Raw genomic sequence first — 25,501 nt, 5'->3', positions numbered from 1 at the left:
TGGAGGTATTTAAAAGATGGGTAGACGTGGTGCTGAGGGACATGGTGGTAACTTGGCAGTGCTAGGTTAGTGGTTGGACTGGATGATCTTAAAGGTCTTTTCCAACCTAAACAATTCTATGATTCTGCGATTCTATGATCTTGTATGCCAGGGTCTACATGAAGATCAATGTGTTTCACAGAGATTTCTAACAGCTAGACACGCTGCCAGTCCCACTCTTCCACAGCATCATCTCCTTTGCTCCAAAGCAATAGACAAAAGTATTGAGATGTGAAACTTCAGTGATGCCTTGGAAAAAACTTCCCCATAGGAGATGTAACCCTGTTGGATTCCCTATTAAATAAAACCTAAGCAAGCCTATTTATACGTTCTACAGACCCTTTTATAAAATCTGTCTTTACTCAGGATCCTTACTGTAACTGTAGGGTCTGTGAGGATGGAACAGAACAGAGTGAGAACTTTCCACGTCTATTAACCCAAACTGGAAAGTGTGAGGATTAAGGTAGTACAGACACATGTATTTCCAAGCACATAATCGGCCACTTTGAACAGATTGTCAGACTTCTCAGACTTGCAGCGTGTAAGCAATTTATTCTGACTTGCTTATATCAAGATGGCATGCCTAATGCTCAGCTACAGAAAAATACCTGGTGAGTGGTTAATTCCAGTGCAAGTATTAACAGCTGCATGTTTAGGTGGTTTCATCTCCTTTGTTTGCATGCTACGAATCATAAAGGCTGTTACTGGTTTGCACTCAGGAAATTATCTGATTTTTTGCAAAAAAAGAGAAGTGTTGAAACCACATTTTTCTCTTAAAATGCCATAGATAATTGAATTTTTTTTAGGAATTCTCATTGCAACAGTCAGCTCACTGAGCTGTGGTCAATGTGTGTTTTCTTGACTCTGGTTATTTGCCTTTGTTCATAGTTTGCTTTTTTTGTTTGTTTCTTTGTTATTAAACAGAAAGTTATATATTGAAAATTATTTCACATGATGTCTCTGTTCCCATCAGTCCTTGAACTGTAAAATGGTGTCATGTACTGTTTTGTTCAGCTGACTAACTGCATCTACATCTATAAAATGATTCAGTCTTCAGTGGCCAGAGGCTCATCTTATTATTTTTTTCCCCTTAAATAACTCTTTAAATAAAACATTGAAAATGAAAATGCCGTTCATTGGTTATTGACTTTTTTTTTATAAACTCTTATCTTTCTGAATATAATTCACTTCTTCAAGGTTGAAATTCTGAGTGTAAATATTAGCTCGATTAATGGAAATTGTATGCATAAAGCCTTAAGCACTGTGCTGGAATTCTTTCCTCTTCTTTGTTCCCAGGTATGGTCCCTTCATAGTACATCAGGCTTGGCCGGGGAGGATTTGTCCATAATGCCACTTACAGAAACATACATATTTTTCAAAGTCTCTGGAGCAGGGAGAGGGAAGTACTAAATTTACAAGAACTTCAGTTTAATACTTTAGACTTTACGCTTTCCATTTGTATAATCATGTCCATTTTATAATGGCATAAAGTAGCACTAAAACATTCAATCCAGCATAATCCAATTACTATTTCGCTCTCTCAGGCATGAGATAGGAGAAAATTCTTAGGTAGGAGAAAATCACCAAGTGTGATTATTTTACGGATTTGCATGTACACTTGGTACAGTAAGTAAGCTATGTCTTGATATTTGCCTTTGTTTTCCCATGTAGCTGTTACTGAGAGGCTGTCTCAGTGCTGTGACACGGAAGGAGATAATAGTTTTAAAAGGTTATTTCATAAACTATGAAAGGGGTGCGCTTGTTACAAGCAAGTTTGCCAGTATCTCAAAACAGAGTTTGCAGGGTCGGTCTTCTTCTTTGGGGGAATTTTCTTCTCTCCCCTCTTAGCGTCACACCCCCAGAGCAGCATCAGCATTCTCAGGGATGCACACATGCATCTCCAAGGGGAGTTTTGTTACCTAAGCTCCCCTTCCAGTGACACCTCCGTGTCTGGAAGAGCAAGCTGTGATGGTGACGTAAGCTTGGTTTATTACTCATAGCTCTTGCCAACATGTGTTTGTAAAAATTCTCCTCAGATGTCAGAGGAATTGGGCAAGACATGAATTTTGTGTCATAACTGCAGCTGAGGAGAGTAAGCTGTAACCAGCACAGCAGCACAGCTTCTAGAGGTGGCATCTCCACTCCACTGGTAGCTTTTCAAACACTGTGAAGTTCATTTTCTTTCCACATTAGGACTGGGGGAGGAAGGCTGCTTTTGTTTTTTCAGGCTCTAAATGTATCTATCTGTTTCCTACTTTGCCATTTGATGGATGTTGTTCTTTCCTTATATTGTGTTTACTCAGACACTTGCAAGGGGTTCCTAGAAAAAGATGTGTTGTAGTACTACACCTCCAAAGGGCTGGGATCAGCTGACTGTATCCTTGCGATCTGAGGTAGTGAGCAGGAAGACATCTTCTGTCCATCTGTGAAGGTAGAAGGTAATCTTATGACTGGTTATGGCTGAGTAGGTCATGGTATTGCAGCCACAGTGGAAACAAAACAGAAGTCCAAGAACACAGCATTGATACTTAAGGCAAAGTGGCTTAATATTTATTTTAACTCAGGTATCCACTGTCCCAAATTCCCTAAACAGCTTTTGCCTCCATTACAGAAGTACTGGTAAAATTATTTTTTATATCAGGACCGAAGTTCAAATCTTGAAAGCCACAGATGGCCTCAGTGTGCAGCTCAGGTCTGCGAGGTTCCGCACCTTCTCTGCTCTGAAGGGCCACAAGGTTCTCCCGCTGATTCTGACCCTGCTCTGGTTGCTCTGCAGACCCAGGACTATGGATCAGGCTCCACGCTCCAGCGGGAAACAGTGTTGGTTATTGGCAATTATTGAGGTTGCCCTTCAGGGTTCTTTTCCTGGATTAGGTGACCCTGTCCCTGTGTCTCATTTTCCAGAAGTTATGCTTTTTTCTGAGAGTGCTGGCTCAGTCTCACAAATCCCATCCTTCTCTCCCAGTTTTTCTTTCCTGCTTCTATTCTAAGACGTAACCACGTCCCCAGCAGCATCTTCGACACGAGGGGAATTCAGAAAGTTGTGTACCAACCTTACGCTGCAGCTGCCGGTGGCTTTAGGAAGGTGGAAGAGCTGCAGCTCTGCTGTCCCTCAGCCCTGTAAAAGGATGAGGATAGGGCCAGTAGGATGTGCTGCGGGAACTGGGAGGCTGTGGGAAGGTTTCACCGCGCTATGGTAATATTAATACAGCATTATGAGGAATCCTCAAATGGCTGATTAACTGTCAAATTGTGATGCTGTGCCCGTGCGTGATGGTATCTGGGAAAAATGCAGCAAGGCAAACTAATTAAAATACTAACCTGGAGTTTCTCTACATGTCTGCTTTTTTATCGCCTCTTCTTTTTCTCAGTTTTTTTTCTCCTCCTTTTCATTTCCTTCCTTGCCCTTCATTTTCCCTCTCTATTATTTATAAAATTCCCTTTTATCATTTTCTTCCCATCTAGCCTCTTTCGTTTCTCCTTTTTCTCCTAGCCCTTCTGTGCCCTGTACTGCATTTCCCCTTCTGTTAATCAGACCTTCCCCAGATCCTGACACCTCATGGGAACCGTCGTTCAAGGGCTTTAAGACCGATTTTACAGGTTTTCCCCTCTTGTTCTTTTCTTAACAGCTTCGCCAGGATAGGCACTGTTAGTCTGGCTGGCAGAGCGCTCCTGTTGGGGCTGCTGCTACTGCTGCTGGAAGAACAAACTTGCTGAAGGTCCCTGAAGGGACCCTACCAAGGTCCAGCTGTGTATTTTCAGCGTCTCACACACAGATTAGGTGCCCCACAGAAAAGCTGTTTCAATGCAGTCACAGTGTAATGTTTGTGTATATGGTGGGAATGATAACGGTGCAGGGGGCGCAGAGAGGGAGCAGATTTAAGCAGGTTTTCCAAATGTGTCACTACAAAAATACTCATTTAACCAAGGGGAGGAAAGCACCACTGTCGATTTCATAAGTATTTGAAATAGTGTGTACCTGGAGTTGTTGGTTTGGATTTTCATCCGTGATACACCAGCTCTTATGTCATTTGCTGGCACTAATTGCGGCAAGACTTAAGCTAATCTTAACCTACTCAGCTGGGCAGGTCCACTTTTGTCTCTCCTGCCAGCCGGCAGCAGGGAGGGCTTGGTGCCACCAGGACAGGTCTCCGAGCCAGCCTCATTTCTTCTGTGCTTCCACCAGCTCTTCCGTGGCAGGGTTCCGAAGGGGCCGGAGGGGCCTTGGCAGAGGGAAAGAATAGGCTTTTTTTTTTGTTAAATCAGGAATTACTCATTACATCCGGGAGGTCTCTGGTGACACATCCTTCTAGAAGACTCTCCCTGTCAAAAGCAAACTTATTACCAATTCAGTTTATTCTCTCCTATTAGATTGAAAATCAGAGGAGCTGAGTTGGGGTACAGCCTGCACGAGGCTCGCATCCCGCATGAACAGTCAGAGGCTTCACAGCGTTCAGGAAGTTAATAAACACTTATGAACTCCGAAGTTTTTAATGGCGCTTAAAGTCAAATTTAATTTCACTTTCAATCAAGTTGTGTCAAATTTAGCCAAAAGATTAGGTGACAGGCAGTCAGGCTGAACTGCTGCTCAGTACCTCTTCGTTTTGCTTTCCTGCCAGCTCTGCATGAATAGATTTACTTTTTTTTTAAAATTTGCATAGAGGTAGGGGTGCGCGTGCTCAAAAGAAAATATCTGCATTCCCCAAAGCCTTTGTTATGCAAGTAAGCAAACACCACCAATGTAAAATGCCATTGTGTGACATTTGCAGCACTAAATATCCAATTTTGTGTTGGGCTGAAAATGTTTTTTTTCCTGACGCACAGCTTGATTTCTAAGTTATTTTCTGGCTTTCCCTGTGACTAGAAAAAGGATGTTGTGCACGATAGAGAAACTGGAAAGTCTTTGAGATTCAGATTGCCATGTATAAATCATATGTTTGAAGCTCAGTCAGTCCCCCAGAAATTATTTTCCCCCAGGCTAGATTGGTGGGCATCCATGTTTGCTTTTTGATTTTGTGTTGGGTTTTTTTTTTTCTCGCATCTGCAACGTGGGTTGTAACCAGCTTCCTAGGATTATCTGAACATTTTTACTTAGTAAACTTAGTAGCTGTGCCCTCAAACATCTCTCTGCTCTCTGTATTTTATACGGCTTTCAGTCTGTTGTACTAAAAGCATTAAATGGAGCGTTGACAAGCATTTGGTGGTTTATGGCTTGGTAAGTGTAGGAGATGGGTGTTCATCGGACTCCTCTAGGCAGAAGTGTCCATAGCATGGCTGCTGGTGGTTGCTGGGGACCAATCTGTCTGGTCTCTTTCTCCAGCCTCCTCCACAAAGGGTTACTTTCTTATAAGACCCTTACAGAAAAATTATTTTAATATTGCCTTGCGGAATTGGACTTCTAAATTTCAGAGAGTCCAGACCATTGCCCCCACTCCTGGAGCTACCATTTTAAAACAAAAAATGCTACATCTTTCTTAATTCTAGGGGGGATTGAATCATAGCCCCTGTTTCATTGTTTTTGCTCTCGTTCCAGAGGAGAGACTGTTGTACGCACAGCTCGTTTTTTGCCTTAGTTTGAAAGGGTGTCTTACTATCTGCTTTCTCTTGCTAGGTGTTTTCATATGCACCTTCTTTCTTATCCTGGTAATTAAGTGTCTCAAGCTGGTAGCATCTTCCAGACTGTCCCTCTGCCTAAGCGAGCAATCCTGAGCGTAAGCCTGAAGTTAAACAGGAACAGCTCTGTTCTCTTCACTCCTGTGATCTTACATCAATTCATCAGTTATTATTTCCTCTTGTCAAATGAAGCAATAGCAAAGCTTTGAAATGATGTTGCGGCTTTTCCAAAGAACAATTTCCCTCTCCTTCTCTCGCCTCCTGCCTTTCCCTGTATATTTGACAGTGCATCAGCATCCTCTTGAAATGATCCCCAGTAGAGCACTTCAGCTATTTCAACCGGGGGTTTTCTGAAGGTTTTTTTTTTTTTAAAAACCTAGCTTCTACAGCAGAGTTTGTTTATAATGAAGAACAATAAAAAAAATCCTTCTGCCTTCGAGAGTCAGTCTTGAATGCACTAATGCATGTGGTGAACTCCGTGCCTGGAATATCCCCACTGGATTCAGTCAGTGGTATTGTTTGCACACACAGAGTTAAGCACCTGTGTAAGTGCTTGCAAGGCGATGGCTTTAAATCTCACTAGAAAAAGATGTGCATTGCAGTGCCGTAAAGACTAAACCAAGACGACTCACATTCAATGTCTGTCTTTTTTTATTTATTTATTGTCTGTGTTTCTAAAGTGGCTGCTATTTCGCAACACATATAATGAAGAGAACAACGATGATCTTCCAAAGAATTTCTTCAGCTCACTCCAGCACTTGTCAACACTTTGATCTAGGCAGGTTATTCAGGAAACTTGCGTTCTGGGCAATTTCCCAGGAATGCTGAGTGAATATCTGATAGAAGACACCAAGGGCTATAGGATTTAATCCTAGCACAGTTTTTCAGATTAATAAATGACATAACCAAAACCCCTCCAGAGTTAGTTTCTTGCTGTTCCTGCAGGATCAAATTTGGGCTTAGTCTACTCCAGTGTTTCTCTTTGATGTAACTGCCTAGGAAATCACGGAACAATAGTCTTTTGAGTTGACAGGATCTTAAATGCTTATGTGTTTGAAAATAAGGACAAGATAAGGACTGTATCAGGAGTCAGATTAATGGCCAGCCTGCAGTGCATTGGTGAGGGGCCGTCGTTGATGCCTTTGGCTCAGAGCAGTTATTCTGCAAGGAGTTGTTTGCAGCATGCAAGTGGAGCAGGAGCAGCCTGTCTTGGTGGCCCAAATCACCATATAAATCAATGGAAATCCTGGCTTGGACAGCATATGTTGAGTGAAGTTCACAGTTTTTACAGCCTTTCTCTACAAAGCTTCGTGATGAACTGAACAATGATTTAGGATGCAACAGCTATTCACAACATCACAGGGTTTTCCTGGGGGCATTGCTAATAGCAGTGCACCACACCAATCCAGAAAAGCTGGGGAAAAAAAGGATGCTTGGAAAGCTGGAAAGATTTTTGTTCACTGTGACACCAGTGTCAATGAATTGTGCAATGGAGTCTGTAAGCATGGATCTTTCTGGGTAATGAATGAAGTGGAGGAGAAACGATGCCTCTCGGAGCTTTTGTTTCAGACTCTGAGCATCTTTTGGTATTCATCATCATTTTCAGTTGCTGTGTTTTAAGATGTGTCTCTAAACAAAGGACTCAGAAAAGACTTTTTTCAAGGGTAGACTGAAAAAGGGTGGAAGACTTGATGAAGTAAAAGTTAACAGCTTCCAAAGTATAACAATATAAGCAAGTTAATAAACGTTGAGTGGTAGGTCATAAAATTCCTTTCAGACTTACATAAGAAAACAATATATTGTATAAAATCATAGAGTAGATGACCTTTCTTCCTTTAAAAGCCTGAGCAATTTCTCTTTAGTGGCAACATAGTATTTGGAAATACTATTTCCTAAATAAAAAATGTCATATTGCTTAACTTAAGGAAATGTACTTCGTTAACGAGAGTTTCAGCACTTGTTTTTCTCCCTTCCCTTTCTCTAGGACAGATGCACTGCCTTCACAGCCCAGCCTTGGTTGTGATGGAGAAGGAGGCAAGCCAACTTGAGAGGGACCACGTTCGTAGTGTATATGAGAAAATTGCTCCTTACTTCAGTGATGCACGCTACAAGGCATGGCCAAAGGTGCAGCAGTTCATTTCAGAGCAGGAACCAGGCGGTCTGATTGCTGATATTGGTGAGTGGGGTTGTTTATTCCATTGCTAATGACAGTTTAAGTATGTTCTCTCTGTCAAGCAATGTTCGTGGCAGAATTGTTTGGAGACTGTCAGCCAAACTTGGGAATCCAAATGGCCAGACTGACTATCAAATTTGCCTCCTACTTTGCTCCACCATTCATAGGTATATGAGGACAATTTGACTTTTCCCAGTATCCAGCAGGTCAACTAAACTGAAGCACTAAACTGAAGCTAAATATATTAAGATGTCATTAGTGGATATAATGTTGTGTATTAATATGATAATTCTGGAATTTGAAATTTTGTTTAGCTCTTACAACATGGATTGTGTGTGGCCAATTTGAAGCAAGCGTCATGACACTGTCCTGAGTGCTTTGGGGAGCAATGTGTGACAGTTTTTAATTCCCTGAAGATTTGAGAATCTCTAAATGGTAAGAGGGAAGCCTCTGTACTGGCTTCAGGCCCTGCACCAGAAGTGGGTAAGTGCTGGTTGCCCAAATGACATCTGGGCATCAACTCATCATTTCTACATGTTTAGGCTAGACTTCTAAATAGCTTGTTGGACTTGTAATCCTTTCCAGCAACACATATGTGTAGTCTCCCCACTATAGCATGGGAACATTTGTGAAAGGGAAAAATTACTGAGCGTTGGGCTAATCACATTAATGTTTTGGGAGTCATTCAAACTTTACCCTATACTTTTCCCAGTTTATCATGGTCTAAATGCTGGGAACTGTATTCCTACCAGATCTTGGCACATTTTGCAGTGTTTTCAATGTGAACAAACAGGTACAAAGAGCCAGCACATTGAATTTTTACTGATGTCACAGACTTTGGACTTGGTTAGTGCTGTAATTTAACCTCAGGCTTGGCTCCTGGGCTTTGGCCAGTGGAGGCTGCTGGTATACTCTTGTGGTGTCTGTGGCCAGAGACGAGTTTCGTGTGAAACACAGTTGCCAAGAGTGGTGCCACGGCGCTGGAGAGGAGTCTACCTCCAGGGCTGTCTTCTGCCCCTCCAACCCTGGGAAGCAGCCTCTGGTGTCGGATTAGAGAAAATGTTTTTAGTAGCTGTTGTTTGGTTTATACTGGAGCCTTTCGCTCCAAAAGTGAAAAGCAGAAATAGTCCTGGAGTTCTCTTCCAGTTAGAGCTCCAAGGTATTCCTCTTTCTGCTCTTTCTCCTTGGAAAATAGAGTCTAATATTAGCCAAGAGTGCTGGCGCCGTTTCACAGCACCTCGTCTCAGCTGGTGCTGAAGTCAGGCATGGGAAGGACTGAAAGAGCTACAGCTTTTCTCTGGATATCTTGCTTTCATTCCCGGGAGATGGGATCAGCAGTTAATATCAGGCAAGCAGTTAGAAGCGGACGGGGAAGCTCCTTACCGAACACAGGGGCCCACACAGGGTTTCAGAATAGGTGCTATGGGATGGCCGTAACCTAAATATAAGGTCTTAAATACTCGGAAGGCTCCAAAATAACTATAATAAAAAAAAAAAAAAAAAAAAAAGAGAGAGATAAAATCTGGGCTCTGACCCAAGCTTAATGTTTGTTGTAAGTGTGGCCATAAACAGGATGCGAACTAAGGTCTGCACAAGGTACAGGCTATTATGTGAGGCCAATGCATTTGCCTCCCTGATCTTAATCTGAACCATGGTTTTTATGATGCAAGTGAGAAGGCAAGTTTTTAAAATCAATAATCTACTTTAAAGTGCACTTTTGTGTTAAGATCCAGATAATTCTGCAAACAAATTATCCAAAATTTAGATAAGATCCATTTTACTGCTGACATTAGAATCATTCTTATCTGAAGATGTCTGCCTTTAGTTCAACACAAGAAGTATTTCAGTTTGGGAAGATGCAAATTTCCGTGTTGCAGGCTCCGTTATGAAAAGGAAACTGCATGGAGATACCAGAAAAAGAAACTCCACCGTTGTCATGGTGACAGCAATTAGCAGCAGTTAAAACAGCAAACAATGGATTTAATGGTTTGGTCTAATAGTGACTTAATTACTTAGCAGTCTAGTTTGTCTATCAGCATTTCAATACACAGGAATAATTCGGTGCTGTGCTCCCACTACATGATGCTTTCACTTAGCATTTTGAGTCTATTACAAGTAGAATTGCAGTAGCATCGTTACCATAAATATTTTTGATTCTGTATGTGGTGGGAAAGCCAATGTAAATGCTCTCTAGAAATCCTACTTGAACACCTCCTGTCACGCAGCAGAGAGCCTGCTAGACAGAGAGGAGCAGTCTGTGCTCATTGTACTGTGATGATAAAAAATAACCTGAATTCCACTGCAATTTTATCATCTCCTTTAAAATGGGTGGAGAATTTCAAGCTGTGAGGCCAGTGAAGGGCGGACATCATGGCTTATGTCAGGAATACATTTTCTTTTATACAGACACCAAATGTCCACCTTCCTTTCTCCTCCTCATTATTTCTTCAGGCTGCAGAAATGGCAAATACCTTCACATCAATTCTCAAGTCTATCAACTGACTGTGTTGATAGACTGAGTCACTCAACAGTGACTACTGTTTCCCATTGGTGGAATCGGCAGGAAACGAAGGCCATGAAGTAATGGTGTGCCATGGCTTGTGCCTGCCTTATTGAAGTGAGTGCTTTGATGGTGTCCTGTCCATTGCTGGTAAGTTCTGTGTGCAGACGGTGTCTAAAGGGTCTAAAGCATTTAGTCTTTTCTAGGTTTGGGTTTTTTTTCAGTGACCAACAGAATATTTTGGGGTTTGTAGACCAGGTGAATCTATATTAACACAAGAAATGTATATTATTGTGTACACATGTATATATATGTACACACATATATACACATATATATATATGTATATTATTATCTAGAAACTCTGTGAAAAACTGCAAAATGGGTAAGTCACACAGATGTCAGCTTTTTATTCTGGTCCAAGCACAACTAAAGTACAGTGTGCGAAACAGGAAAGGAGAGCCTTATTTTTGTCTTATTACATGGCAGAAATTTGCAATGTTGGCTCTGTCAGGAGGAACATACAACAAACCTTGCTTAGGAACACTGAGCGTATTCCAAGTTCAGTATTAAATCCTTCTGCACCTTTCCAAATGCTGGTTTTGACTCCCACACTCCGTGGTTTGTCAGCCAACACAATCATTTTTGTGCTGACACGGATGATCCTGACACTGATCTGGCTGGAAAATAACAAGCAAAAAGGTTGCTTTTAGCCAAATAAGTTACCCATTGCTGCACTGCAGAGAGACCTGTTTCATCAAAAGCAGGGAATAATGCAGAGAAAAAACAACAAGGCAATGACAAAGCAAGCAGAAGTGCTTGTTTCAGTGGCACTGCTGCCTTAAAACGTTCATCAAATAACCTCAGATTTCATTTCTTGTAAGATTTTTCCTTTTTGTTTTGTTGCCCTTCTCAATGTCACTTAATGATGGAGGAACTCCCTGTCTTTGCCACTTTTAAAGCAGACATTCAATGGTAGCTTTAGCCTTTACTTTTTCAAATTGTGCAGGTCCTTTTGTTTTGGGAGTCTTGAAATTACTCAACCACTTTTTAGAAGAGGTATTAAGCTTATACTGATTAAAAGTTGGACGATACTGTAAATAAAACAAATTACAGCGCTCATCAAACTTGATTTTTCCTTTTGTCAACCAAAAGGGTGTGTAGGTCTCTAAGGCTTGTTAAATCAAAGTGAAATGTTAATACCTCACATCTCTTGAAGTTGGTGAGTAGCCTTACACAGCCTCTTCTCCATGTCTTGGGTGACCTTTCTTTAAGCCCTGAAGGACTTTACTTCTCAAGTCCAGGTCCTTGTCATATAATTTGACATTTGATGAAAATCTGAGATTGCATTATTGTCACTGGTACATCATTGTATGGGGATGTGGACCATGCTCAGCTACACTGTCTGAAAATCTTTCAATCATGACTTAAGAAACATGACCAGTAGCTAACAGTCCTTGTTCTTGACTTTTCACATCCTTTGCCCAGATGGAGTAACAACCATCATGTGCCCAAAGGTGATTTGGCATCTCTGGAAAACCAGGGTAAGGAAGTGAAGGAAAAGACAGATTTGTTGAAAAGGGTATGTAGCAATAATATATACTGTATATAGTATATATGTAGTATACTAGTATTATACTATATACTTGTATATATAGTACTATGTATAAATACTGTAGTACTATGTATATGTATACTATATATAGTATAGTATATAATGTAGTATGTGTATATAGTGTGTATATATAGTATATATATAGTATACATTATATATACACTATGTATATACTATATATATAATATATGCTATATATATAGTATACATAGTACTATGTATACAAATATATAGTATAATACTAGTATACTACATATATAAAACAGTTTGGATAAGCATGGCTTCTCTTGATCTTCAGGAGATTGTCTAATGAGGCAAGAAAATTCTGTAGGTGTTCTACAGCCAGGTCTGTAGTAGGAAATATTGGCAGAAGAGTAGTGTCAAGCCTAACGTGGTGATCTTTCGTAGGATCGTAGAATCATAGAACCATAGGGTTGGAAGGGACCTCTGGAGATCATCCAGTCCAACCCCCCTGCCAGAGCAGGGTCACCCAGAGCAGGTTGCACAGGAACGTGTCCAGGTGTTTTTTGAATGTCTCCGGAGACGGAGACTCCACCACCTCTCTGGGCAGCCTGTTCCAGTGCTCTGCCACCCTCAAAGTAAAGAAGTTCCTCCTCATGTTTAGGTGGAACTTCCTATGCTCAAGTTTGTGCCCATTACCTCTTGTCCTGTCCCCGGGCACCACTGAAAAGAGCCTGGCCCCATCCTCCTGACACCCACCCTTTAAGTATTTATAAGTGTTGATAAGGTCCCCCCTCAGCCGTCTTTTTTCCAGACTGATGACACCCAGATCCCTCAGCCTTTCTTCATTAGAGAGGGGTTCCAGTCCCCTAATCGTCTTGGTAGCCCTTTGCTGCACCCTCTCCAGCAGTTCCCTGTCCCTCTTGAACCGGGGAGCCCAGAACTGGACACAGTACTCGAGGTGTGGCCTCACCAAGGCAGAGTAGAGGGGGAGGATGACCTCCATCGACCTGCTCGCCACACTCTTCTTGATGCAGCCCAGGATGCCATTGGCCTTCTTGGCCATGAGGGCACATTGCTGGCTCATGGTCATCCTGTTGTCCACTAGGACTCCCAGGTCTCTTTCTGCCGAGCTGCTCTCCAGCAGGTCAGCCCCCAACCTGTACTGGTGCATGAGGTTATTCCTCCCCGGGTGCAGCACCCTACATTTGCCATTGTTGAATTTCATAAGGTTTCTCTCTGCCCAAATCTCTAACCTGTCCAGGTCTCTCTGTATGGCGGCACAGCCTTCCGGTGTGTCAGCCACTCCCCCCAGCTTTGTATCATCAGCAAACTTGCTGAGGGTGCACTCTATCCCCTCATCCAGGTCATTGATGAATATATTGAACAGGACTGGACCCAGTACTGACCCCTGGGGAACACCACTTGTCACTGACCTCCAACTAGACTCTGTGCCCCTAATCACGACCCTCTGAGCTCTGTCTTTCAACCAGTTATCTATCCACCTTACTGTCCATTCATCTATCCCACTCTTCCTAAGATTCCCTATGAGGATGCTGTAGGAGACGGTGTCGAACGCCTTGCTTAAGTCAAGGTAGACCACATCTACTGCCCTCCCCTCATCTATCCATCCAGTCATGCCATCGTAGAAGGCTATCAGATTAGTCAGACTTGATTTCCCCTTGGTGAATCCATGTTGAGTACTTCTGATAGCTTTCTTTTCCTCCACATGCCTTGAGATGATGCCCAGAACAAGCTGTTCCATCATCTTTCCAGGGATGGAGGTGAGGCTGACCGGCCTGTAGTTCCCCAGCTCATCCTTCTTGCCTTTCTTGAAGACTGGAGTGACATTGGCTTTCCTCCAGTCCTCAGGCACCTCGCCTGTTCTCCAGGACCTTTCAAAGATGATGGAGAGTGGCCCAGCAATGACTTCCGCCAGCTCCGTCAGCACTCTCGGGTGCATCCCATCGGGGCCCACGGACTTGTGAATATCTAATTGATCTAATTGATCCCTCACTCGATCCTCCTCAACCCAGGGGAAGACTTCTTCTTTCCCCGTTACTTTCCCCAGAGCTTGTGACTCCTGAGGGCTGGACCGAGCAGTAAAGACCGAAGCAAAGAAGGCATTCAGTAACTCTGCCTTCTCCACATCCTCCGTCACCATGGCTCATCACCTATTGCGTATGCATATATAATGAAGAATTTTTGCCAGTTCCATAAGTGAAATAACCTATACTGACAAGAAACAAATCTAGACATGGTATATCAGCACAAGTTTAGAATGCGCTGCTTTCAAATGCTTCACTTACTGTTCAAGGAGACAAATTTACCCTGTGAGTATGCAATTCATTCCACAACATTTTCACTGAATCAAGAAAGAAATCATACTCACTTTCCCAGTGTATTCGTAGCATAATTTGGTTTGAGATTCAATGTCACCAAACAACAGAAATCATCCCCTTTGCCATATACTGATGGCTTTGTTATTGTTAGCATGATGAAGCCATTCCTATATTATTGAAATAAGTAGGTTTTCTGACACAGCAATGGAAAGAGGACTCACACTCACGTTTCCATTTGGGCTAAGGAATTGCTCTGAATCATAAGGCAGGACTGATTTTTTAGCATGGCTTTACCTCAGTCAAAGTGGCTTTCTCCTTTATATGGAAAGGTCGTGTTCTGTGTTAATAAATCTTGTATATGCTGAGCTCTTGGACTCTGTGATGGGCGTGGGATAAGAAGAAGCTTTTCCTATTAATTTAGATAAGTAATTTCCATCCTCCAAATGCAAAGGTGAAGATGTCACATTTTCCTCTCCTATTAGGAGTCAGATATTCAAGTCAGTAAAGTTATTTTATATTACTGAAATATCTGATCAGACTCTTCATCCCATTGGGAAAAAAAAGGGTTCCTGGAGTGAAGAGCATCAAATGCCTTTCCTTGGTGTTAATACCAATATGTGAAAATTAACTTTGCTTTAATCTGTGATCTTTTAGTCATGTGGTAATTTAACAGAGAAAGTGAGGGGAACCTAAGGGACGTAAACCTGTCTAGTCCTCTAATTTACACTGTCTGAGAAAATGGTCTGCCTAATTGCAAATAGTATAATTCTTAAAGTTTGTAAACTTCCACCTTGTAAGCTGGAAGAGTCCCCTGGGGAAAAAAGAAGTCCAAATAAAAGGTCCAGGAGAGTTTCCTTACTATATAGCATTCTGTCTTAACGGTAAAATTCAATGAGACGCTGATCAAGAAGAAACCAAGTGTTAGTGTCAGGTCCCATCAGTGTAGTTATATTGCACTGTTGTGCCAGTTAATATGGGCATAACGTTGCAATTCCACTATGACATAGTTTCTTTTACCCATAAAGAAACCTCATATTTCTGCGTGACTGTGGTTCTTTCTGCATATCATCGCTACCTGCCGGTTCTCCTAAATTCTGTGTTTCAGGATTACATTCTAACATTTTTTTTAACTTTTTCCAACAACAAGGCACTGTGGTCGGAAAATTACATTCCTTAAAAGAAGCAATTCACAGGCACAACAAGCAACCTGTCCCAGTGGAAAGCAGAGTATAATGAGGTCTGGTATGACACCATCAGGAACTCTTTAATGCCATAGAAATTGAAAAGAAACCATCAAAAAAGCATGACTATCGATAATTATAAGGGATGGTGTGAAGAACCAAAGTCAGGATGACTACAGCATAACACGAATTAGAACTAGGATAAGGTTTTATAAATGCGTACAAAGCAAGAGGAAAACAAAAAGGAAAGAGCAAATAACAAATGAGAGGGGAAGTTGCATTTTTCTTTGGTTAATGGTATACTCATCAATAAGTTAGGAGAGTTTTAACCAGAGGACAGAAATTTAGACTATAAAAAGGAAATACCGTCTTAAAGAATATTCAGATAAATTAGATTACACAAATTGTTAGGAAATCATAAAATTAATCTTAAACTACTGTGAACTAGCAGATCATCTTTAAGATCTCCAGCAAGTGAAGAAAAGCAAACATAATACTTGTTTCCAAAAGAGAGAGAAAGGACATCAAGAGGGAGCCAGCCTAAGTTAGATTTATGCAAGGATACTAGAATAAATAATTTAAATAATCTAATTTAAATAGAATAAATTATTTAAACCTACAGAATACTAATGTAATGGGAAACAGTCAACATGTCTTTGTCAGGAGGAAGCCAATCTGCTTTCTGTCTTTGACAGGGTAATCATCCCAATAGACAGAGTAGCAGAAGAAGACATGATATATCTTGACTCATGTCATTGTTGCAAGTAAAATAAGTAAATAGAGCTACGAATATGGAAAAAAAATCATTCTTAAAATGAATCAGTGGTTCACTGTCTAATCCAGACACATTTCAAATGGGATGCTCTTGGGACCCACCCTACATCTGTTTCTACGCAAATTTTTAATTAATAACTTTGATAGCAAGCTAGAGAGCATATTGAACAATTTGTGAATGGCTCCTGTGTAGGAAGAGTTGGAATTATTTTGGAAGATGGGATTTGACATCCAAATGATGGAGAGTTGTCTGAAATCAACAAGAAGAGATGCAGAAACCATCAAGAGGGACGTACAGCGCTTGGGAAGGAAACATTCAATGAACAAAGGGATAAATGATGGCCAGGCAGGATGGACCACAGGTCAAATACGTGTGAGTAGTGTCGTGCTGTTACAAAACCAGACAAACACTTGTCTGGGGTATGGTGACAGAGCTGTTTCATGGAAGGCAGAAGAATGAGTCACTCTCCTGTGCTTGGTACTTTTGAGATCCTAGATGGAATATCATATCTGCTTTTGGGACCATGCCTTACAAAGTTTGTAATCAATATGGAGACGTTTTAAATAACCTATGTTTGGAAAATCTGAATTATTAGAGGAAGCTGGAGGAATTGGGTTTGGTTAATCAAGAAAGAAAAAATAAATAAAACACTGAAAGAAAGATAATAGTCTTCAAATACATAAATGGTTTTTACAGAAATTTTATCTTTCTTTGACATGGGAAGAAAAAAAATAATTGTCTTACCCTGCAGGAAAGGTTATTTACTTCAGATATTAAACAGCTTTTAAGAGTAGGTTAGATCAGTTTGGGTCACATTGGAGTCAAGTGGTTAATTCTCCCTCGGAGCTGGAAAATGAACAACCTCTATTTTCCTGCACCTATTTTAATGTGAAGGCCACCTGGCCATTTTGAGAAAAATCTATTGATTCTCCTATAACCAGTTGCTCCTCTCACAGCAGTGAACTCTCCTCCCTGGTGGAAGTCAGAGGTGCAAAATACTAACAAAATCTGAATATTGCACGTGGTCTTGGAGACAGAGCAGAAATCGCACCCATAGTGGGATATCCTGGTTTTGACAAGGCCACGCACAAACTGCCTCTGCTTCTTGCCTGTATCAGGAATATTGCAGTGAGCAGGACTAGGGAAGTGATCGTCCTCCTGTACTCGGCACTGGTGAGGCCCCACCTTGAGTACTGTGCTCAGTTTTGGGCCTTTTACTACAGGAGGGACATTGAGGTGCTGGAGCGGGTCCAGAGAAGGGCAACGAAGCTGGTGAGGGGTCTGGAGAACAAGTCTTATGAGGAGCAGCTGAGGGAGCTGGGGATGTTCAGCCTGGAGAAAAGGAGGCTGAGGGGAGACCTTACCGCTCTCTACAACGACCTGAAAGGAGGCTGTAGAGAGGTGGGGGTTGGTCTCTTCTCCCAGGTAACAAGTGATAGGACAAGAGGAAACAGCCTCAAGTTGCAGCAGGGGAGGTTTAGATTGGATATTAGGAAAAATTTATTCACCAAAAGGATTATCAAATATTGCAACAGGCTGCCCAGGGAAGTGGTGGAATTGCCACCCCTGGAGGTATTTAAAAGATGGGTAGACGTGGTGCTTGGCGACATGGTTTAGTGGTGGTTTTGTCATTGTTAGGTTGATGGTTGGACTCGATGATCTTGAAAGTCCCTTCCAACCTAGACGATTGATTCTATGATTCTTCTGAGACATCTGCAAGCCCTGAGTTCAGCTTTGGTCTCGCCACTGTTAGTGTTTTATTTAAAGCAAATAATACAGTTATTTCCAAGCCAGTGATCACAAATTCTTAGAGACGCAGAGAAGCTCCATAGGGCAGTGAGAGCCTGTGGTTAACACCTGCAGGCTTTATCTGTTCATGGGGTTGCTCTCACTGGTCTTGCCAGCTGACAACGTTGTCTGTCGGTGCAATTCTCACTAACAGTGAGGAGCCTCATTTCTTTCTCAATTAAACCAGAAGCTTTGTGTTCCTTGCATTGATATTTTCATACAAATTATAATTGATTTATCAACAATATCCTAAGTTTATTTCCAGTGGATAATACATAGGTATCACCAGATGGGGTCAGGTCGGAAAACTTGACTGTCTATTTTTCGTAGAAAAACATGCATCACAACAGAACAGAACGAGCTCTGCATCTTACGGTCCCCTCTATTGCTCCAAGTTTCTGGAGTGCAGAAGTGGTGCAAAACTCCAAACAGACCCTTATATTTAGTTTAATTTTCACAGTAGTGGCCAGCAGCCTGCTCAGCATTTTTAAATGTAATCATTTATTTTAGACCGCAGTTGGCTACCTGTGGCCTTATCACTGTCATCATGTTGACAGTATATCTGTTTTAAATCTCACCCACATGTTCTTAGCAACGTTAGCTGGTTGCAAGGTCTTGACTGGCTGGTGGGTGACATTAAAAGAGGTGACAGCTTCTCACTGGTTGCACAGCTTGCTCATGTACAGCTGTTGTCCTCTGCTCTCTTGGGGTGCAGAGCGACACGGCCGTGGTTTCGGAAGGAGGGATGGCTGAGCAGCTGCCACGTGATGGTTTTGGCAGGTTTGTGCTGTCACCCGACAGTGGGCTCCCGAGCACAGGGATATCTCTCTGTACTACCAAAAGCTTATTCTCCTCCCAAGCAAGACATTGAGATCCAGAATGGATGCAGCACGGTGTTCAGGCACCTGAGCTGGGTGCACATTTAAGCCTTCTTCACTTAATAAAGATCCCTAGTGCCAAGGCATCTTTTGGGGCTGGTGTCTAACAGAGCTTTGCAGAGATTTTGCGTTTTTTCTTTCCAGTGCAGTCAAGTCCTCAGGGCACTCACCCAGCAAGTGGGAAAGCTGGATTCACCTCCTTCCTCAGCTGGTGTGGGGTTCAAAGCCACATTTCCAGAGCTTGGGGACATGCCCCAGTCCTCGAACACCTGTCTGCGCTGGGTGGAGAAAACCACCACCGTACTTTGGAACCTGTGGCCAAAAAGCCTGAGGGAGGTGGAAGAGGAGCCTAATCCTGCAGCCCAGCATGTAGGAGCACACACAGGAGGGAAGGAGAGGTGGCAGCTGCCTGCGTTGTTTCCTCTAATATAAATATTTCCACTAATATAAAGTGTACAAGCAAGATTAAATGGTCTTTGAGAGCAGACGGAGCCAGCTCCGAAAGCCCAGCGGGTGAACCCCGGAGGTTCTGCAGATGGTGAGAGTGTGGCAGCAGCTCCAGGCAGAGCCCCGCTGCTCCGGGTGGGAAGAAGGGAGGAGTAATTCAGGCTCGGAGCAGGTGCCTCAAGGATGGCATGAAGCAAAGGAGGGGAAGGGCTTGAAGAGAGCTGCTCCACCTGACCTTATCTTACTACCCCCTTTTGCCGGTTTTAGCTATAGGTGTCCCCGCTTCTATGGTGCTCTGACAAGCATTTCAGAATTATCTTTAGTATAAATGCAGAAGTAATCCCGCTGAAAGCAGTGTAGCTACTCAAATGCTTAAAATTAAGCATATAATTATATTCCTGAATCAAGGCTATAATAAGTTAATTAAATTTCATAATTATAATGATTTTTATAAAGGCAGCATCCTCATTTGCTAATGCTAACTGCAAATGGGGGAAAATTAAAGAAGGAACAAATTTTCCAACCTAAGTAATTAAGGAGTTATGTTTTTAATAGGAAAAAGTTTTTAATGGAAACACTGTTTGAAGTTTACTCAGTAATTATTTTAAATAATTCTTGGGTGTATTAGTCTTTTTCCTCGCCTTTTTATTTTTGATACCACCATAATGAAGAGAATAAAATCATATTTAACTTAGAATCATGCCTTCTATATATGTTCCAATTGTTCCTATTATTAGAGCTGACAGAGATAAAGTGACATCTGAAGTGTATATACAGTATATACAAAAGAGTCTCCAAGATAAAGATTCTGTGATTCTTAAATACTTTCCAAATGTCTCTGAAGGGATTTAACCTCAGTAAAGAAATTTGACAGAGAAAAGCAATTTCTGATTACAGAGATTTCTTTTTGCCATTTAACAGGGTTTAAATTGAATCACTGACCTAAAATGCTCATTTGGAAAATGACTTCTAAAAAAAAAATTCCAACAAAGTTGTTGATGCTTTCAGTTTTGTTCTCTGAAGACAGCTGAATGGCACAAAAATGTATCTTGCATTGTCTTCTTGTTCTAAATAATCTCTTTTAGTAGGATTAGTCACAGTATTAAATTAAGAGAAGGAGCAATTAATTATATTCTTATGAAATGAAGAAGAGAAGAATCTTTGAAATGTTCTCCTTTCCCTCCTCACCCCCTCCCTTTGTAATCTAAAATTGCATTATGTATTTTGCAGTTACGGAAAATCTTACAGTCTTCAATTTAAACAAAAGTGGTGGGAATGAGCAGTACATGGCACAAAATTAATTTGGATTGACTTTCCGCAAATGAGAGGGGAATGTATGGCCAAAATGAAAAGTAATGTTTGATTTATAACAACTGTTAATCCATGAAGCAAGGCCTTGCTGCTGCAAAGAGCTGTCAGGGGTTTTGGACAAACGTCTGTGCTCAGCCCAAACAAATATTTTTGTGCTTAGATTTCTTTTTTGCGATGGTTTGTTTGGATGTTTAAAAGTTTGAATGTGGTCCTACTTGTCCTCATCGCCATGGCATGGTGTTGTTTAGTATGGTAATGATATAATGTTCATTAAAGCCCTTTTTGTAGTGAACTTAAAGGTTTTTTTCTAGCTTCTGTTAACAAGGGTTGCTTGTAAAAGCAACAGCTAAAAAACTCTGAATATTCTTCTGTGGAAAAAAGTGTGAGGATAAACTTCTGGAAGAGATGATAGCGGGCAGACAGCTACAGAAGAGAGCAGTGTAATTATAAGGATGTATCGGTAACTCTCTGATAAACTTGGGGAAAATGACCACAGATTATTAAGAGAGATTGCGAGGGCTGTGAGGGCAGAAAACACAATATCGAGAAACCACAATTATCCGTATGTAGGTTGTGTAAATGATACACAGGGGCATGAAGCCTCTTGGAAAGATTAATCTGAGAACCCACAAAAGGGAAACAACTCTTATTAGTCTGAAACGGTGCATCAGGCCCACATCAATAAGTAATTGCGCACGAACCACATTATCTCACTGCCTGTAATGTGACCGTAATCGAACCTCCTGCTAGGAACGAAAATGCTGTAAAAAATCCACTGCGCAAAAGTTTACTACCAGAAAGGAAGAAACTCTTACGGAAAATTGAAAGGGAAAGCCAGAAGGGTAAAACACTAGCAGAAGAGCGTGGCAAGTGCTGAAAGACTCGATGTTGAACGTGCTAAGTGCAGGCGTATGGCACCTGTAAAAAGGCCGCCGTTCAACAAATTCCTATATAATTTATAATTACAAATGAAATGAATAGGCTCGTGATAAAGTTTGCTGGTGGCACAGAGTTACTCAGTTTTGCAAAGAGTTGCAAAAGAAGTCCCATGTGAAACTAATGACTGGGTGCAAAATTGCAGAAAATTACTTGTGGATAAATGCCAGGTAATGCGCATAGGAAAAAATAAGTAAGTGTGCAGGCACAGTGGTACCCTCTGTTCAGGAAAGAGATACTGAAGTCATTATCAGACTCCTTTTCAATGCCCTGAAAAAATAGTAGCTAACTGTTCAAACCTGGTCAAAAAAGTATTCAACTATTAAAAATGAAAATGAAAATCCAGAAGAATGGTAGAAGATAAATACCTGGTGCATCCATATCTTGAATACTGCATGTAATTCAGGTTTTCTCCATCTCTGGAAGGATATAGATAAACTAGTAAACGTCCTTGTAATGATCAAAAGTACAGATTGTTTATGGATGAGGATAGATTAGCTAGGACTCTTCACCGAAGAAAAAAGAGTATCATCATAAAAGTATCATTAAAGAAGTGTATACGTCATGCTGCTCCTGAGGCAGAAGGGGATAGCATCCTGAACCCCACGAATTATATTAAATTAGTGAACAGGGAATAAATTTTTATGGTTTCTTACAGGAGAACCACAGGGAAAGATTTAAAAGAGAAGGAACCATTTTTCTAAAAAATTGATAATTAAATTGAAGATTCCTTTCCCATGTGCATTTGTATAATCAGAATACAAGTGAGTCAAGAAAGTATCCATGAAGGACAGATCCATCACTGGCTATTAGGTACAAGCTCTGGCCTGCGGCTGAGGAAGCTCTCAGGCTGCCGACCGCAGGAGGCGAGGGGAGAGGGCATCACTGTTCTTCCTTTCTTTCTTTCCCGAACATCTGGTGCTGGCTGCTGCCACAGCCCCGCACTGGAGGGATGTTTGCTTCGACCCCAGGATGAGTTTCCTCTGCCCTGATATTGTTTTCACCACCTGCAAGCTTCTGTATTTATTGTCATTTAGGACAAAACTAATTTTCATTTAAAGTACCAGTCTTTATGACAGATGCACTTTCAGGCATCTGGACCCTTGTTTTATAGTGTTTGGATGGTGGGAAATCAACTTAAAATGTGTTGAACAGCTGGTGAAAGATTGTTCTAGGGGTGTAGCACTGAAAGACTCCAGGGAAACCTTATTGAGGTCTTCCAGTGCTTAAAGGGGGCTTGTAAGAAAGATGGAGAAAGACTGTTTACTAGGGCCTGTAGCGACAGGACAGGGACAACGGTTTTAAACTGAAAGAAGGTAGATTTAGATTAGATATCAGGAAGAAATTCTTTCCTGTGAGGGTGGTGAGACACTGGAACAGGTTGCCCAGGGAAGTTGTGGATGCCCCATCCGTGGAAGTGTTCAAGGCCAGGCTGGATGGGGCTTTGACAACCCAATCTAGTGGAACACATCCCCGCCCATGGCAAGGGGCTTGGACTAGATGATCTTTGAAGGCCCCTTCCTACCCAAACCATGCTATGATTTTACGAACTGTAGTTCCCAGTGCCATCTACTCGGCAGTATGAGGGGAGCTGCAGGAGAAGCTGATCTGAACCATGTCCACCGGAGAGGAGGGAAGCAGGCTCATGTCGCTGCTGGGCTGCAGTCAGGCCCTCCGTGAGCATTTGTGCCTCGCTGCCACCTAGCACGAGCTGCTCCATCTCTGAAATGGTGCCTTTCCTGCACAGAACAGATGGTTCAGTTTAAACCCAGTTTCAACATACAAGGAATTTAATGTCAAGGAAAAGAAAGAAAATATTTTTTATAAGCGGCCTGTGAATGTGGCTGCTTGGTGATCTTGGATCCTGACAGGTTTGGCTTTGATTAAAGACAATTATTTGCAATAATTTGCATGATAATCTGTGATTTCAGGATAGTGTGATGTTGTCCCATGCAGATGCTCTGTTTCCTTGAGTTATGCAGTTTTAAACAGAATAGATCACCCATAGCTTTTAAAATTATCTGACAAATTTGTCTTGACAACACTGAAGTTTTGCTCAGCGTGAGATTTTATTAATATGCGGTAATTTCTTAAATGATACTTGATGCTTTTTTAATTAAAAAGGCCATAATGTTTCAATGTCAACATCTCGACTAGCGCTAGAAGACCTGAGCTTTTGGAATTGATTTCTGTTCATCTCAAACAAGTGAAACCTACAGGCAGAGCAGCTGAATAACTAAATGTTAAAAGACCCTATTTCTTGAAAGCCTGCCTTTTGATCCTCACATTGCTGCCGAGGCTCTGAATGCATCATTCATTGCAGGGAGAGTGTTTTCCTATCTCAGCTGGATTGCATACTGTTATTCTTTTAATTGTAAAGTGTCTCTTTTTCGGAGGCAAAATGGATCTGGTGGCAAATGGCCGCTCTGACAGACACAGAGAGGCTGCAGATACAGAGCTTCTGCTAGCATTTTCTACACTTATTAGAAAGAATCGAAAGCTCGCAGCTTTTTTTTTTTTCCTTGAAAGTTCTGTTATTTTTCTGTGGAAAACACCACAGCAGCTTAACCAAAAACTGGTTTATCATGGTAACCTGAAGTGGTACGTATAGAAATATCTGCCCAAACTGTCATTTTCACTGAGGAAAATATAAGGTTGGATAAATATCACTAATTCTATTGCTTTTCATTTTCAGCATCTTTAATACGTGCCCTTTCCTTTCCAGTGCTGTTCCAGGATTGTCCCTATTCTTATTTCTCATGTAACACTCATTTATGTAGCTGAAACTTTGCTGACGTCCCTACTGTTCACCAAGACCTGATCAACCTTGACGTCTGTTGTGAAGTGCTCTAGAGCTGCGCAGTCTGAGAGCAGGAGCCAACCTGCAGAGCTGGCGTTTGGCAAAGTCCTCCCAAATCCGGAGACCAATTGCCCTTTTTGGGGCAAAAAAATTTTATTGAAATGGGACTCAAATTTAAACTCAGTCCTGACTGAAGCGAAGCTGTGCTGCTTGAGTTTCGCCATCGTAAGGATGAGGTGTTCTCCATGTCACACAGGTTTGTGTGCTGGTGAGGGCTATCAAGCAAGAGTGGGATTATCTAATTATTTGGTTTTGTGATACATGCTTGCTAATGGCAGAAGTAGACAAATGCTAATTTCACCCATATGTTGATGATTTAAATCTATCCCAGGCTGAGAATGACGGTTCATTTCTTCTGCTCTGTTACTGACATTCGTCCATAAAGGAGGAGAAACGGGCAGGCAGTTTTAACCTAGTCCTTTTTTAATGGGTATCATCAGCAGGATCACTAGCACGGCTGTTGCAAGGACCATGTATGGCCTCGGTCTTTCAGCAGTGTTTTTTTCAGGCTGCAGATGAGCATTAGGTGACGGTAAAAAAGGGCCAGGATGCTTTGCCACTGACCAAGTGGTAGCCTGTCCTTGAGAAAACAAGACTGTAGTGTTGTTTATTGCCAATCTGAAAGATGTCACTTGCTTCAACATTTCCGAATTCTGACATGTTTTTAAAATAAGTCAGTGTGTTATGAACTCTTTAGAGTTAGAGATAGTACAATGTTGGAGATGTTAGAGGGAGTACAATAACACATAGCACAATGGAAGATAAATGATGTATTCCTGTGGTGCAAACCATCGGCTGCCAGTGTGTCAGAGCCAGTCCTTGTCCTTATACTCTGTATTCATTAGTGCCTCGAGGGATACTTATTCACCTTATCTGTTCTGTTCTAGTGATTCACCATTTTTCAACAGAAGAGAGGCGCATGCGAGCAATAAAAGAGATGGCTCGCATCTTGAGAGTAGGAGGCCAGATAATGATATATGTGTGGGCAATGGAGCAAAAACGGAGAAGATTTGAAAAGCAAGATGTCTTTGTTCCCTGGAATCCTTCACCTCCTTCCTGCTCCTCGGGTGAGCCTTGCTCAC

The 25,501-nt window shown here is 41.6% G+C and overlaps 1 protein-coding gene across 1 annotated transcript in view; it reads left to right on the top strand.

Annotated features, from left to right (window-relative positions):
- Positions 1 to 25,501, top strand: part of LOC128904172 (probable tRNA methyltransferase 9B) — a 48,157-nt gene that overhangs the window by 21,696 nt on the left and 960 nt on the right. Inside the window, 4 exon segments of the mRNA XM_054188125.1 lie at positions 7,637 to 7,828; positions 10,277 to 10,314; positions 10,346 to 10,475; positions 25,307 to 25,486. Of these exon segments, the coding sequence (XP_054044100.1) occupies positions 7,642 to 7,828; positions 10,277 to 10,314; positions 10,346 to 10,475; positions 25,307 to 25,486 (535 nt within the window). The 5' untranslated portion in view covers positions 7,637 to 7,641.

This window comes from Rissa tridactyla, chromosome 1 (genome assembly GCF_028500815.1).
Source record: "Rissa tridactyla isolate bRisTri1 chromosome 1, bRisTri1.patW.cur.20221130, whole genome shotgun sequence".
NCBI classification, from domain to species: Eukaryota; Metazoa; Chordata; class Aves; order Charadriiformes; family Laridae; genus Rissa; species Rissa tridactyla.
This window is presented reverse-complemented; position numbering and strand designations above follow the sequence as displayed.